This window comes from Delphinus delphis, chromosome X, assembly GCF_949987515.2.
Source record: "Delphinus delphis chromosome X, mDelDel1.2, whole genome shotgun sequence".
Lineage (NCBI taxonomy): Eukaryota > Metazoa > Chordata > Mammalia > Artiodactyla > Delphinidae > Delphinus > Delphinus delphis.
The window spans coordinates 91,202,161-91,219,337 of NC_082704.1; the positions used below are offsets into that span (position 1 = coordinate 91,202,161).

At 36.9% G+C, this 17,177-nt stretch overlaps 1 protein-coding gene across 10 annotated transcripts in view; it reads left to right on the plus strand.

The window, feature by feature from the left end:
* Nucleotides 1-17,177, plus strand: part of CASK (calcium/calmodulin dependent serine protein kinase) — a 387,139-nt gene that overhangs the window by 320,773 nt on the left and 49,189 nt on the right. For all 10 annotated transcript variants that reach the window (XM_060002631.1, XM_060002636.1, XM_060002633.1 and 7 more), the window contains exons 13-15: nt 437-517; nt 6,185-6,373; nt 15,050-15,128. In XM_060002631.1, coding sequence (XP_059858614.1) covers nt 437-517; nt 6,185-6,373; nt 15,050-15,128 — 349 coding nt within the window. The remainder of the gene's footprint in view (nt 1-436; nt 518-6,184; nt 6,374-15,049; nt 15,129-17,177) is intronic.

Below are 17,177 nucleotides of genomic sequence, written 5' to 3' on the forward strand. Positions count from 1 at the left end.
CTTTCTGAAAGGAATTGACAGTTTCGTTAATATGAAAGAAAGCTGTTACCAACTTTTATTACAGATTCATCTTGATGGTGAGTTTGGAAAAAGATTTGCAGAGATTATTTTCCCATTAAGTTTAATTAAGTTACTTATACCTGTAATAAATATGTACTACAGACTTGTCATTTTGTTTTGTATTTTTCAATAACCTTTTGAGTTATAGTTGGGTAATGAAGGCAGAGACTATTACAGCAATTTGTTTTATTTTTTATTACCACAAATGTAGCTGTTTTATATATTAATAACCTTTGAATAAAATGATGAATTTTTTCCCAAAATAATTATTTTGCCTGCCATACAAATCCATTCATAATTTTTAATTTAAAAGAATTCTATATTTTCTAAATCTAGCATCCTCATTATACTATTGAATATCTTGCTTATTTTTTAGGTATTGGAAGAAATTTCATGTTACCCTGAGAATAACGATGCAAAGGAACTAAAGCGTATTTTAACACAACCTCATTTCATGGTAAGTAACAATTAAACTTCCATAGAAATAAAACCTCACTTTCAAAAGAAGTTTTTACTAATCCTTATGAAATACAGCTATCTTCATCAAATGTGCTTTTAGCCGTATAATATCAGATGGTTAAGATTACAATGCCAGATAATACCAGATGCACTAAAACTTTTTGTTGTTGTTTACTTTGTGTCATAGTTGTAAAGATGCTGTTTGCCAGCCTCATGGAGTTGGAATAAGAATTAAGTAGATGATAGGGAGGGTGGAAGGGAGGGAGACGCAAGAGGGAAGACATATGGGAACATATGTATATGTATAACTGATTCACTTTGTTATAAAGCAGAAACTAACACACCATTGTAAAGCAATTATACCCCAATAAAGATGTTAAAAAAAAAAAAGAATTAGGTAGATGATACATCTGCTGTGCTTAGCACAGTGCCTGATATATGCTTGATGCCTAATAAATGTTAGCTAATGAATATTATTAGTTACTCCATAGTATCTGTCATGTGTAGGGCACATAGTAAGTTCTCAGTAAAACACTGAGTAGATTAGGAACTTGCCCGTTTGCAGGTAGGTTAGCCCCACCTCAACTGACTGTTCTGTGCAGTGTGTTTTCCGTAGATAGAAGCCTGTATGTTTTGGACAGACATGTCTGTCTATAAACTGATAAGTAACCTCAGCTCAATTCTGAGAATGATGTAGGACCATCTGATACCAATAGATCTTTCAGATTTGAAGTAAGCTAAATAAATTAATATACACCCAAATAAAATCCTTTTTTTAAGGTTAAGGTTTTTTTCAAAACCATTAAAGCTCAGACAGCCCCATCTCTCACAACTTACCTACCTTCAAAGCCTTGGTTTATTTTGCTTTTCTGACATCAGAGAGAAATTAATATGTGCACTGCTATTAGTAAACATTTTCAGAAATAATAAATAGTTCTTGTAATTTCTGAACACCCAGCTAGGTACTTAAAAGACATTTTCATTTACTCATCAAATATGTAAATGCCTACTATATGCCAGGCACTGTGCTGGGCACTAAGGATAGTGGTGAATAGGACAAACGAACTTCCATTCTAGGTGAGACGTGGATAGGTGAGCTAGAGGCAGACAGTGAGCAAGTAAAACAAACAGTATAACTTCATATAGTGATAATAACTATGAAAAACAAAAGGAGAATGGGGCAGAGATGATAGTAAAGTGGAAGCTACTTCAGATAGTCAGGGGAAAGCCCCTCTGAGGAGCCAACATGTGGGCTGAGACTTGTTATATGAAAGAACAAACTTTCTGAATGTCCAAGCATGGGGAAGAGCAAATGCAAAGGCCCAGAGGCAGGAAAGAGTTTTGTAGGGTCAAAGTACAGAAGTAAGGCCATTGTGGCTGGGATACAGTAAACAAGGGAGAGGGTGGTACAAGAAGAGCTGGAGAGGGTGGCAGAGGCCAGACCACATAGGGCCTTCCAGACCATGGTAAGGAGTCTGGATTTTCTCCTGATTGCAGTAGGATGACACTGAGTGATTGCAAGCAGGAAAATATTGTTAGAACTGTGCTTTAGAGATTGCTGGGGTTGTTGTGTAGAGAATGGACTATAGTGGGGTTAAGAGTTTAAAAAGGGAGACCAATTAGGAGGCTGTTGTGAGGTGGTAGAGGCTTGAAGAAGGACGGGGCTGGTGGAAAATGAGCAAATTGGGATTCTACTTTAGAGATGGTTAGACATGACAGGACTTGCTGATGGCTGGGATGTGAAGTGATGTGATTAACTCCATCTTACAGTTCAGAGAGGAAACCACACCTTAGAAAGGCAAAGAGGCTTGCTTTAGGTCACCCACCTAGTAAGTGGCCTCATTGAGGTTCAAAACCCAGATCTTACTGGCTCCAAAGCCTGTGCTCTTAAATGTGGGTTGACTTGTAATGAGTATCGATTTTCCTACAAACTTAATTTGAACTCATTGGTCATTCCCAAATAAGCATATGTTTGGATAATGTCCCATGTGGCAAATATAATTCCAAGCTATATATACTGTGTTAAACTTTTAAATGCTGGAGGTTTCTATCTTATAAGCATTTTAAGATCATGTGGACACAGTGGGGGAAGGAGAGGGTGAGATGAATTGGGAGATTAGGATTGACATATATACACTACCATGTGTAAAATAGATAGCTAGTGGGAACATGCTATAAAGCCCAGGAAGTTCAGCTCCATGCTCTGTGACGACCTAGATGGGAGGGATTGGTGGGGAGGGAGGTCCAAGAGGGAGGGGATATATGTATACATATAGCTGATTCACTTCACTGTACAGCAGAAACTAATACAACATTGGAAAGCAATTATACTCCAGTAAAAAAAAAAAAAAAAATTTTTAAAGAAAGATCATGGTTTCAAAATCTGGTATTTTTAAAGAAATATTAATAGCTAAAGGAAAATATTTTAATGCTTATAATTTTTATTATACCAAGGTTTGGGAGTTATTCTTAGCATATTTATAATTTTATACTTATTTCTTCAATTATCTTTTTCTTTGCTTTCTGATCATTAAAATGAGGATTTAATATTGGATTACCTTATACTTAAAAATACAGATACTTATAAATATTTACAGTAACTAAGAGTAAAACAGTGTAGATTTAATTTTTTTAATGTGTACTCTAGAGGTCATGATAAAAAATATTATTACACTATCCTTCAGTTACTCCATTTGAAAGACTTATTTTTAAAAAAAGAACAGATCCTTTGCTTATTGCAGGTGTAAAATATAAAACATTAAGGGTAAAGACAATATAAACAGAATAGAATGTCAGTGCTTTAACTTTTTCCTTTAAAATTTTCTGTTCTAGATCCTATTTTTAAAAGCAAATTTGTATCCTACTTTCCCAAATAACAAGATGGTTAAAAATCGCCTTAGGTTGATATGAAAGCTTCATTATTACGTGATTAATTTTATGACCTGTAATTGTAATTCAGAAGCCAGAGGAACCACTTTCAAACCTAAAATTCGTATTTTTTCCTATAAATTTTATTTTTTGGTTTTTGTTTTTTTGGCTGCATTGTGTCTTCGTTGCTGCGCACGGGCTTTCTCTAGTTGCGGCAAGCGGGGGCTACTCTTCGTTGCGGTGCAAGGGCTTCTCACTGCAGTGGCTTCTCTTGTTGCAAAGCACGGGCTCTAGGCACATGGGCTTCAGTAGCTGTAGCACGCAGGCTCAGTAGTTGTGGGGTGCAGGCTCTAGAGCTCAGGCTCAGTAGTTGTGGCGCACGGGCTTAGTTGCTCCGTGGCATGTGGGATCCTCCCGGACCAGGAATCGAACCCTTGTCCCCGACCTTGGCAGGCGGATTCTCAACCACTACACCACCAGGGAAGTCCCTTTCCTATAAATTTTAAATGAATTTTTCCCACTTTGGTCTGAAGTTCTTAGTTGTCTTGTCCACGTCCTTTTTACATACATATGGAAGTATTTCCTATTACTTCCATATGTAATATGTAATGATTCTTCTTATATAATTAAAAATAATAGCTGTTTCAGCTTAGTAACAATTGCTGAATCATACCTCATGACATACTTGAAGAAAAATCTTCAAACTCTGATTTCCTTATTTTTTATTTGGCATACTCTTTTAATGGCCTTTTTTTAAACAATCTGTAAGTGACCCCTTTTTTTCTGTTTGCATATGCATTGGATTAAGTTTCATTTTGTGGTAGCAGTCTTTTCCAGTGGCAAATAGCGGTTAATATCAAGTATGACCTCATTTGGTGATAAAATTTAAGGATTTTTCTCTTAAAGTTCAATTTTGGTATTATTTTTGTGATTGTGGGCTTATCCTTCCTTATAAATAATACATTAAATACAAGTGTTTGCTTATATAATTTAAAAGGATGGATAGAAATCATTTGCAAAAAGCAGTACAAACACTTTCTCCAACCCATGTAACTGGCATTATCCTAATGAAGCTTGGTTCTCTGTTTACCTGGGTATATATCCTCCAGTCATACAAAGCATGTTTTTTTTAAAATTGTTTTAAAATTCACTGTTTATAGAAGACACATCTATAATTAATACAATGAACCTAATTTTAACAGATGAAGTTTTTCAGTTTGTCTATTATTGATTTTTACTTTCTGCCCTATATCTTAGTCTCTTAAGTGGCTACAGTTAAACAGGAAAAAGAGGGATTTCCCCACATACCATAACCACCACCACTTTGGCCTGGGGTACTAGTGCAGGGTGTAGTCAGGGCACTGGTCAGGAAGCCAAGGTCCCCAGGACCATTGTGGAGCCCTGCTTTCAAGCTGTGCTGCTTAGTGCCCTTCAGTGCCCCTCATCTAGACCCCAGTTTAGACCAGCCCTCTGAGATCTTGGAAACATCCGGCATTTCCATTACAAATTCAAAACATTGTAAAGCAACTATACTCCAATAAAGATGCTTTTAAAAAAAATGGGTATATTACTCCAAGCATATGCTCTATTGATGTCTGATCAACATCACTTCTTTATGATTTTACCACATTGTTACCTTATTTTTGCGTCGTATGCGTACCTTTAAAGTACCTAAAATAGCTAAGTCATGACTTTGGTAAATCTTTTAATTAAATAACTTAATTTGAGATGCTACAAGCTATACTTTTAAGGTGATTTTAATTATGTTTCATTATCTCTAGATATTTCATTACCAGACAGATCACAGGTTAAAATAAAACTGAATTTATAGTTAGTACTGTAACTATAAGAAAATATAAGAAAATATAATGCATAAAGCACCAAACATACTGATACTTAGCTGTAAAATTCTCTTTGAAGTAGAAATGTTCAAATATTCATGCTTATTAAAAACTTTCTTATGATGGCAGAAAATATACAGTAAATGGAAGAATAGCCTCTTTTAGGGAAACAAGGGATATTTATTACCCAGTTTCACCAAGATGACATATGGAGATCTCAATACAAAGAAATCACTTTTTCTTTGTTAATGGGCTTTGCAAAAAGAAGTCATAATAATAACTGTCAACTTACTTTTTATTTATTCAAGTGCTCCAAAAAGTAGAAATGAACAAAAACATTAAATAGGTTTAGATTTTAAGCTCCATATCATGTGATATTTTGGGAAATTACATTTCTTCAGGTACATTTGTGTGTGTTTTTATTTCTTTTACTGAGATGTATGTTATAAATTACCCTTTGCGTTATATAGCAGAGTTATTGTTAATACCATTGATGAAAGACGTTTGTTTGCTCAATGCACCAATTATTGCACTGTTTCTTTTTAAATTTGTTTCCATTTTAAGCCCCAGCACAAATTTGCCAGCTCTATGTACAAATGATTCTTTCTGCTAAATTATTTGAAATTGCATTATGTCAGACTTTAATTGAACAAGCTAGTGGAGCACTTTTTCATAGCATCAAACACCTCTTACCCAGATAGTCAACAAACACATCCATTCATTGATTAGCTCACTCATTCTTTCATTTGTTCCTTCATTTTTAAAAATCCATCTATCGTGATTATTTATCACAAAGAAATTATGGCATGGCTATATCTAGGTGTAATGTGCTTTGAGTTCTCTTTAGATGAGAGATACCTTTGAGAGGCAAAGAATAATTTTATATATGTTTATATAATAGACTTCTGCTGGAATAGTTCTATTATTAATATTTTATTTCCTTTGTAAAATATCAGGCCTTACTTCAGACTCACGATGTAGTGGCACATGAAGTTTACAGTGATGAAGCATTGAGGGTTACACCTCCTCCCACTTCTCCCTATTTAAATGGTGATTCTCCAGAAAGCGCAAATGGAGACATGGATATGGAGAACGTGACCAGAGTTCGCCTGGTCCAGTTCCAAAAGAACACAGATGAACCAATGGTAAGTAGGAAAAGAAAGTTTTCTGTGTTCTCATAAAATCCCAGCATGAGTTATAGCAGCTACCTTCCACCTACACTACTAGGAGGTGGGGAGGAAAGGAGGGCATGGATAGTTTTAAAGAAACCAGTTTCCAGATCCTAAATAAGCCACCACCATACCCCTCCACCCCCACCTAAAATTGTTCTGCCTGACACCATGCCTAAGGTATGTTGGCTTTCCTTCCCACCTCTCCTTTCACAGTTGCTCTTCAACAACAACAAAAAAGGACAGACCTGATATATTAGTCTAGAGTGTAAAAACCTCTGGGGCAGCAAAGAAAGGTACAGTTTGAAATATTGGAATTGGTGTTGAAAAAGTGAACGTCTAAAATTCCTTTTACAAGTCTAGTGGTTTCCAGATCTTTTGCCTTCAACAAAATTAGAGGAAGACTAATTCGGAAGACATTCAAAGAATTGAGTGCCATTGCTAAAATAAAATTCCTTCCATTCATGTCTACCTATTTGATGTGAATTTGTTTTCTCAGGACTTAGGTGTAGCATTGGAATAGAATGATGCTGAACCCTGCCTCATTCTCATAGAATCTTCACAGGTTGGGAAGGTCAAGGAGAGGCTCCTTGATGTTAACTGAACAGAGGGGGCAGGGAGAGTAGAGACCATCCAGGCAAACCAAGTAGCATATGCAGAAACCTGCTAGTGAAAAGGCTCTTAGCATAGTTTTTAAAATGGAAGGAAGGCACCACAGCTGGACTGTAGAAAACAAGGTGTACGGCAGGAACAGGACCTCACAAGTGTTGATTCTGTTTTTTGTCTTAAAAACAGTGGGAGGCTATTGAAGAGTTTCAAGCAGGGAGATAAGATCAGATTTTCATTTTAGAAATAATTACTCTGGAGAATGGATTAGAGGGGGGGACAAGAGTGGATATAGGGAGACCAGTTAAGAGACTGTTATTACAGTAATACGGGGAGAGATGATGGAACTCAACTAGAGGGATGGATGTCAAATGGAAAGAAGTGAATAGATTTAACAAAAGACCTTGATAATGGATTGACATTGGGGACTGAGGGAGAAGCAAGTATTGAGGATGACCCTAAGCTTTAGGCTTTTCACAGCCAGATGGACAATGATGCTGCCTACTGAGACAGGGGATATTGGGAAAGTCCCAAGTTTTAGGAGAAATCATTTCTTTAGGGAAAAGGAAAACATTCAAACGTATGCATTCATATGTTTTCCTCAGAGCATAGAAAAGGGATATTGGGATATAGGAAAACAAATTACTTAAGAAAATTGCCCAGTTGCTTTCCAAGTTATAGGAAGAGTTACAGAGCAGTGATCCTATGATTGCAATTTCCAGAAAGCCCTCAACTCTAGACATTCGGGTTGTAATTCTCATTTACTGTTCTTTGCCAGTTATACTATATTATCTCAGGACTTACAGCAGACAGGGGACATGCAAATCACCTCACCAATCTGGTGCTCTCCAAGCAACTCTTTGACTTAAAAGAGTGCGGGCAGTAGCAACTTTTGGGTACCTCGGGCAAATCACTTCATGTCAGTGGGCCTCGTTTTGCTCATACTTTGCTTAGCAAGTATTACCAAAAGTGTGCTTGACTACACGATCCCCAAAATCCCACCCAGCTCTGAAAGTCTAATATTCCCCTCATTCATTTTATATATATATATATATATATATATATATATATATATATATATATATATATATATATATATATTTTTTGGCGTTACGCGGGCCCCTCACTGCCGTGGCCCCTCCCGTTGCGGAGCACAGGCTCAGCGGCCATGGCCCACGAGCCCAGCCGCTCCGTGGCATGTGGGATCCTCCCGGACCGGGGCACGAACCCGTGTGCCCTGCATCGGCAGGCGGACTCCCAACCACTGTGCCACCAGGGAAGCCCCATTTTATATATTCATTCACTCATTTAGCAAATTTTTTTAAGTGCCTATACTATGTGCAGATCACTGTACGCCAATGATGTAGTGGCAGATAAGACATGGCCCCTTCCTGGAACTCAGTTTCCACAAGGCTACCTACTTTTTTTTTTTTTTGGAGTGGGGGCCACGCTGTGGGGCATGCGGGATCTTAGTTCCCCGACCAGCGATCGAACCTGTGCCCCCTGCACTGGAGGTGTGGAGTCTTAACCATTGGACCACCAGGGAATACCTACATTAAACAAGTAAATATGCACTTTAGCACAGTTTGTTTAACGGGTGCAGTTATGACAGAGCTATAGCGGAGAGAAGGCTGCGTCAGAGAAGCAGGAGGAGGGGTGATGTTCAGCCAATCAGAGCAGACAGGAAAGTGGAAGTGACCACAAGAAGGAGGCCCAGAAATGTCTTGTGATCATCATATTCTAAAGCAATCCAATGACAGTTGCTTGATCTTCTGTATGGTTTACTACATAGAAACATAGACTGAGTAAAAGCGTAAAACTGCACCCCTGAGTTACATTTTTCAGAAAGCACAAAATGGCCTTGACTCTTCCCTAAAAGTCTCCTTAAAGAAGCCCTCCTGTCCTCCATCTTCTGTGATCCTAGTGAAGGTGTGTATTTCTTCTTTTAATTGGTTGCCATAAAAACAGAAATTATTTTTATGTGAAATATATTTTCAATAATATAGTTTTCTATTACATTTAACACAGCTTCATTTGCTTGCTTATTTGTCCTGTTAAAAACATTATATTACCGTGCAGGATATACCTGTATGATCTCTTTTGCTTTTTGGACCTTCTACAATGTATCCAACTATGTATGCTGGGTCCATCTCCCAAGGGTGTTATACTCCCATTACACCCTTGTTTTCCCATTTTTAATATCTCACTTATAATTATTTCTCTTGATTGGTACTCCCATAGTTGCAGGTGTTAAAGACCAAACTTAAAATAGCTTAGACAACAGGGGAGAGGCTTATGTAAACAAGGAAAAGCCAGGAGTTTACCCCAAGCTGGGGTAAGTTCAGCAGTAACTGGGCCAAATCCTTTCCCTGGAATTTGGGAACTTATGAACAGAGAAAACATGAATCAATTCCTCCCTGCAGAGAAATGTTTGAAGTAGACAAAATAATAAATATTAACTCCAGTTGGTTTGAAGTGAACTTTCCCTAGCCATGAGAGACCCTGTCTATCTCATTCACTACTGTGTCTAGCAGAGTGTCTGCCATATAACAGGTTCACAGTAATATTGGTTGAATGAATACATTAATTTATTAATTTCAAGGATGGAACCCCCATCATACTATCATTTCCCTTCTGAAATTAGATTTGACTTACACATTAATTTACAACATTTTTCCAGGAACACCTTCTCTTGGTAACCATAGATGCTGATTGAATGTACAAGTTGGAAATGATACTTGAACAATACAGTTGAATGTGGGACTAGAAACATTTGATAAACCAGTTTTTTAAATTGCTTGCCTACCACATCTAAGAACCACAAAATAGGAACCATGCAAAGTTATATTTTATAGAACTGTACAAATTCAGATAGGGTCTAGATTATAACGTCTCAAATATTTTCATGGAACTTTCTAACAGAATGTTATTTTCCAATGAAGAAGATAAGACAGAGTCCCCCTACTCCTAATCATCTCAAATTTAAGACCAGTTTTCAGCAAGGGAGCTTGTTAAAAATACAGATCTGGGCTCTATTCCACACTTCCTGAATCTAAATCCAAAGAGTGAGTTTAAAACTCAATATTGGACTTCCCTTGTGGCACAGTGGGAAGAATCTGCCTGCCACTGCAGGGGACATGGGTTCAAGCCCTGGTCTGGGAAGAGCCCACATGCCACGGAGCAACTAAGCCCATGTGCCGCAACTACTGAGCCTGTGCTCTAGAGCCTGCGAGCCACAACCACTGAGCCCGCATGCCACAACTGCTGAAGCCCGTGTGCCTAGAGCCCATGCTCCACAACAAGAGAAGCCACCTCAATGAGAAGCACGTGCACCACAACGAAGAGTAGCCCCCGCTTGCAGCAACTAGAGAAAGCCCACGTGCAGCAACAAAGATCCAATGTAGCCAAAAATAAATAAATAAAATATAAAATAAATAAATAAAGTTAATATTATTTAAAAGGTCCCCATGTGACTCTTAGAATCAACCAAGTCTAGTGCAAAAATATGTTTATGAAAGCTTCTCATATAATGGTGAATATTTGGAAAGTAAAAGTAATCTATTCCACAGAATAGTATTCTGGCATTAAGTATATAGAGCTTCCACTTCCAACCAAGGTGGAGTAACAGGAACAGATTTACCCTCTCACCTGAAACAACCAAAACAAATTTTAAACACACAAAATGAAGTAACAGTTTTCAAGACATTGGACATCAGGCAGCAAAGGACAGTGATTCCTAAGAAACAGTAAGCAAATAAGGTGAGCACTGTGATTGCCCCACCTTACTGACATGCGAGAGTTTCCAAGTCACAACACAGTGAGGGGGAACTGAGGCAGAGCAGGCAGACTCCCTGAAGAGACAGAGCTGAGGGCCTGGGAAGACCAAAGAACTAAAGTTCATAGGACAGAGTACTGAAGAGGAGAGAGCTGCACAAAGAGAGAACCCTAGAGATCTATAGAGGGTCCCCCTCAGGTATTCATCTGAATAATGATCAGCACATTTATGAAAGGAACCTACCCGGAGCCAAGGAAAGACCATCCAAAAGGATGAGAGGGAACAGTGCCCAACACTCACTGCCTGTTCCCACCAGCCAGACTAGAAAAACCAATTCAAGGGGCATTGAGTAGAGTGCTTAGGAAGGTCTTGCCTCAGTAATGAGGAATAAGTAGCCCTAGATAGAGAATTGCCCCAGACCTGCCTTAACAAATCATGAAAGCAAGACCCAAAGGATCAAACTATTTCCAAGTAACTGAACTACATCCCAGGACAAAGCTTAAGAATATTTACAAGAAAAAAATCTAGGGATTCACCGGTGGCACAGTGGTTGAGAGTCCGCCTGCCGATGCAGGGGACACGGGTTCGTGCCCCGGTCCAGGAAGATCCCACATGCCGTGGAGCAGCTGGACCCGTGAGCCATGGCCACTGAGCCTGCATGTCCAGAGCCTGTGCTCCGCAACAGGAGAGGCCACAGCAGTGAGACGCCCACGTACTGCAAAAAAAAAAAAAAAAAAAAAAAAAAAATCTAGCATGCAATAAGATAAAATTCACAATGTCTGCAATCTAATCAAACATTGCTAAGCATGTAAAGAGGCAGGAAAATGTGACCTATAATGTGGAGAATAATCAATCAAAACGGACATGCAACTGACAAAGATATTAGAATTAGCAGAAAAATTGCACTATGGGATAAATGGCAGATTAAACATTTCAGAAGAATAGATTAGTGAACTCAAAGGACATAGCAATAGAAACTATCCAAAACAAAACACAGAAAGAAAAAGAATTTTAAGAAATGAAAAGAATATTACTGAGCTATGGGACAACTTCAAGCAGCCTAATATTTGGTTACTTGGAGTCTATGAAGGAGAAGACAGTGAAGAAGAAACAGGAAATATATTTGAAGAAATAATGACTGAAAACATTCCAAACTTGATGAAAACTATAAATCCACAGATGCAAGAATCACAATGAACCCCAAGCACAAGAAACATGAGGAAAACAATACCAAGGTACCTCATAATCAAACTGCTTAGAACCTATGATAAATAGGTCTTAAAAACAGAGATAAAAAAGAAATGTTGCATACAGGGGAACAAAGATAAGAATGATATCAGATTTCTTATGAGAAACAGTACAATTAAGAAGAACAACGGGGGCTTCCCTGGTGGCGCAGTGGTTGAGAGTCCGCCTGCTGATGCAGGGGACGTGGATTTGTGCCCCAGTCCGGGAAGATCCCACATGCCACGGAGCGGCTGGGCCCATGAGCCATGGCCACTGAGCCTGCGCATCTGGAGCCTGTGCTCCGCAACGGGAGAGGCCATAACAGTAAGAGGCCCACATACCGCAAAAAAAAAAAAAAGAAGAAGAAGAAGAACAATGACTTAAAGTACTGAAAGGGAAAAAAAAAACCTCTCAGGTTAGAATTCTAAACCCAGCAAAGGTATCTATCAAAAAATAAAGGTAAAATAAAAACATTTTCAGACATATCAAAACTGAAATAATTCAGTAGACTTACAGTATATGAAATGTTAAAGGACATCCTTATCATTTAAATCTCTCTCAAAGATAAATGGAAGTCTAAACAAAAATAATAGCAATGTGTTTGGGTTTTTTGTTTGTTTGTTTGTTTTGTGGTACGCGGGCCTCTCACTGTTGTGGCCTCTCCCGCTGCAGAGCACAGGCTCCGGATATGCAGGCTCAGCGTCCATGGCTCATGGGTCCAGCCGCTCCGTGGCATCTTCCCGGACCGGGGCACGAACCCGTGGCCCCTGCGTCGGCAGGCGGACTCTCAACCACTGTGCCACCAGGGAAGCCCTGTTTGGGGTTTTTTAACATGTAAAAGTAAAATGTATGACAGCACAAAGGTCAGGAGGAAGGAAGTGGAAGTATAATGTTATAAAGTTCTTATACTGTACGTGACATGGTATAATATCACTTGAAGGTAGACTGATAAGTTAAAGATGTATGCTATAAACCCTAAAGCAACCACTAAAACAACAAAACAATTATAGCTAATAAGAAAACAGGAGAGAAAAATAGTATGAAAATAAATCCAAAAGAAGGCAGGAAAAGGGGAACATAGGACAGGTGGGACAAGTAGAAATCAAATAGCAAGAAGATATATTTATACCTGACTGTATCAGTAATCACATTAAATGTAAATAGTCTAAATTCCCCAAATTAAAAAGCAGAGGTTGTCAGGTTGGTGTGTGGGGAGGAAGCAAAACTGAATTATATACTGCCTGCAAGAAATGCTTTATACATGAAGACAAATCTTTTCAAAGGAAAAGGATGGAAAAAGGTATACTATGATGATGACATTAATCAAAAGGAAGCTGGAGTGACTCTATTAATATCAAAGTATATTCTCAGACCACAATGGAATTAAATTAGAAATGAATAACAGAAAGATGTCTGGGAAAATCCCCAAGCACTTGAAAACTAAATTATCCAATTCTAAATAACCCATGGATGAAAGAAGAAATCAAAAGGGAAATTTTTAAGTATTTTGAAGTGAATGAAAATGAAACCACAACATACCAGAACTTGTGGGATACTGCTAAAGCAGTACTTAGGGAGAAATGTGTAGCACTAAACACCAATGTTAAAAAGAAGAAATAAAACAATGACCTCAGCTTCTACCTTAAGAAAGTAGAACAAAAAGAGCAAATTAAACCCAAAGTGGGTAAAAGGAAAGAAATAATAAAGATCAAAGTGGAAATCAATGAAATAGAAAATAAAAACAATAGAAAAATCAATAAAACTTTTCCTTTGACAAGATCAGATCAGTCAAGGAAAAATAAGACACTAATTACCTGTATCATTCATAAGAGAAGTGACATTACTACAGATTCTACAGATATAAAAAGAATAATAAGGAAATATGGTAAACAACTTTATGTCAATAAATTCAACAACCTAAATGAAATAGACAAATTCACTGGGAGACAGAAACTACCGAAGCTCACTTAAAAAGGAATAAACTGAATTGCCCTATACTATTTAAAAATTGAATTTAGGTTAAAAAAAATCCCTCAAAGAAAACTCCAGGCCAAGATGGCTTTAGTGGTAAATTCTACCAAACATGTAATAAACAGTACTAATTTGTATACAAACTCTTCCCAAAACATTGAAAAGGAAGGAATTCTTCCCAACTTACTATTTTTGATGAGAAGGAGAAGGAGGAAGAGGCAGCTAGCATTACCCTGATACCCAAAACAGATATTTTGCAAGAAAAGAAAACTGCAGACCAGTAACCCTTGTGAGTATAGATGCAAAAATTCTAAACAAATGCATATCTTAGAAAAGGAAAAATACATCATGGCCAAGTGGAGACTAATCCATTAATACAGCTTTATTTATAAGAGACAAAAGCTAGAAGCAATTCAGTGGATGAATGGATAAACAAAATGGTATATCCATACAGTGGAATATTCAGCAAGAACAAAGAATGAACTATTGATACATGCAATGATGTAGTTGAATTTCACGTTGTGAGTGTAAAAAAAGCAACATAAAAGAGTTCATACTGTTTGAGTTCATTTATAGAAAGTGAAAACTAATCTATAGCCAGTGAAAACATATCAATGGTTGCTTAGGGATGTTGAGGTGGGGGAGCAGGGCATGGAGGGGTGTAAGTAGATTACCAGTGGGCATGAGAAAACTTTTGGGAGTGATGGATATATTCATTATCCTGATTGTGGTGATGGTTTCACACATGTATACATATATCAAACTTGTCAAATTGTACACTTTACATAAGCATATGTCAATTATACATCGATACAAAAGTTTTAAATTATTAGCAACATGGAAAATAATTATAGGATTAAAAAGCATTATACAAAATGTATGTGTACTATTATTACACTAATCAAAATATCAAAATTAATATTTCTGTCGTGGCATAATAGAGTTTTCTCCTTCATTTTCCGTATTTTCTTTAATGTTTTCCTAACTTTTGTAATTAAGGTTATCTACAGCAAAATCACAAATATAAAAAGTGCCCTCTTATAGTAATTCTGTTTTTCCTTAACTTTTTACAGGGAATCACTTTAAAAATGAATGAGCTAAATCACTGTATTGTTGCAAGAATCATGCATGGGGGCATGATTCATAGGCAAGGTAAGTTCCATATATAATTCTTTCTTTCCTTCCTTAATTTTTTTCCTGTAGCCTAGTGTTTTATGATCCATATAAATGATCAGTTTCATTTATGTTTTATATAAATGATTTATTTAAATTATCTGTCTTTGGTTTTAATCACTGTTGGCCTCCATTCACTTTTATTCATCTCCACATGCTCCAATCTGTAGATACTCAAGGGAGGGTATATTATAGTTTTGTTGCAGGAGCGTCTCTGAGTCACTCTTTAGATCCTGACTTATTAGAGGCCATTGGAGATAAAGTATTATCATATCAGGCCTCAGGATATGTGGAAGACATCTGTACTGGGATACCAGATAGATAGATAGATATTTGCAAAGTTAAATGACAGTTGAAGAATTGCTCTCTCATTCATTCAGGAATGAGATATACTATTTATAAATTAGGAAATTAGAATTTGATAAATAACAATATAAAATTTAAATGGTAAAATAAGAGATATCAAATCTGTGATTAACTTCTTAATACCTGCTACAATAAGTGCAGTCATTCTGAGAAGGGACCAAAGTAGACAAAGAATGATTTTTTTGAGAAAGTGGAACTATTGTTAACCCTCAGGTGGATGGGATTTAGACATGTAGGTTTAGGCTCCTCTTTGAAAGGACTGAGTTATATGCATTAGTATTTAGAGCCTGATCCAAAAATGATTCTCCCGTCCAAAAATTAGACTTCCTTTCTTTGAGATCGTGTTATTTTTGTACTTAACACCTCTTTCCTTAACCCTGGAGAGCAAGAGGTAACACCATAAGCCTTTTAGTGCCTTCTTGTCCTCTTTAGAGATGACTGCTCTGTCTGGCATTACTGCTGCCTTCAGAGGAATCTGTAGGTTTCATGAGTGGATAGCACTCACACAGGAGAACGTTTGGTTTTAAATTCCTGTATGAATTTTTTGTTTATTATTTTTAATAACTTGCTATAAATTCAGTAAAGTCACAACACCATTATTTCTTTAATCTCTTTTTCTTATATTACCGTACTGGCAAAAACTTGCTGTCTTTAACAGAAGTGGTATAGTGAACATCCTTGTCCTATTCTTGTTTTTAAAAGGTAGCTTTCCAATGTTTCCCCATGAAGAAGAATATTTACTATAGATTTTTAGTAGATACCTTTTATTAGGGCTGAAGAAGTTTTCTTATATTTAGTTGCTGGACATTTTAATTATGATTGGGTTTTGAATTTTATCAAATGCTTCTTCTGCATCTGCTGAGATGATTTATTTTCTTTTTACCTATTAATGTGGTGAATGACTTTTAAAGACATCCTAATGATAACCACCCCCCTTCTGGCATTTTTCAGATAAACCCAACTTAGTCATTGTATATTATCTTTTGGTATGTACTGCTTGATTCTATGTGCTATTATTTTGTTTAAGATTTTTGTGGTTGCAATTAGGAATGAGACTGGCCTGTAGTTAATTTTCCTTCCTGTGTCTCTCTGTCTGATGTTAGTTTCAAAGTTACATTGGCCTCATAAAATGACTTGGAGAACCTCTCTTCATGAGTTCTCTGAATATTGTATAATACTGGAATGATTTGTAGCCTGTACGTTTAGTAGAACTTGCCTATAAAACTGTCAGGGGCTGATGTTTTGTGTTTGGTTTCTTTCAAGGAAGATTTTTTTTTTTTTACCACTGTTTCAATTTCTTTAACATTCATAAGGCTATTCAGCCTTTCTATATCTTGAGTGAGTTCTGGTAAATTACATTTTTCTGAAAAAATCTTAAGTTTTTAAAATTATTCTAGTAAGCTTCTTCTTAGTGTCCACTTACCTTTTTATTTTCTGCTGTCTCTGTAATTATGTACCCTTTATTCCTAATATTTATTTGTGCCTTGTCTTTTTTCTCTTGATCAACTTACCAGAGGTTTGTTCAAAAACCCACTTTGGGTTCTGTTAATTCTCTCCATTGTATATTTATTTTCTATTTTATTGTTTTATGACCTAATTTTTATTTTCTCCTTCCTTCTACTTTCTATTGGTTTTATCTAACTTTTAAAATTCAACACTTAG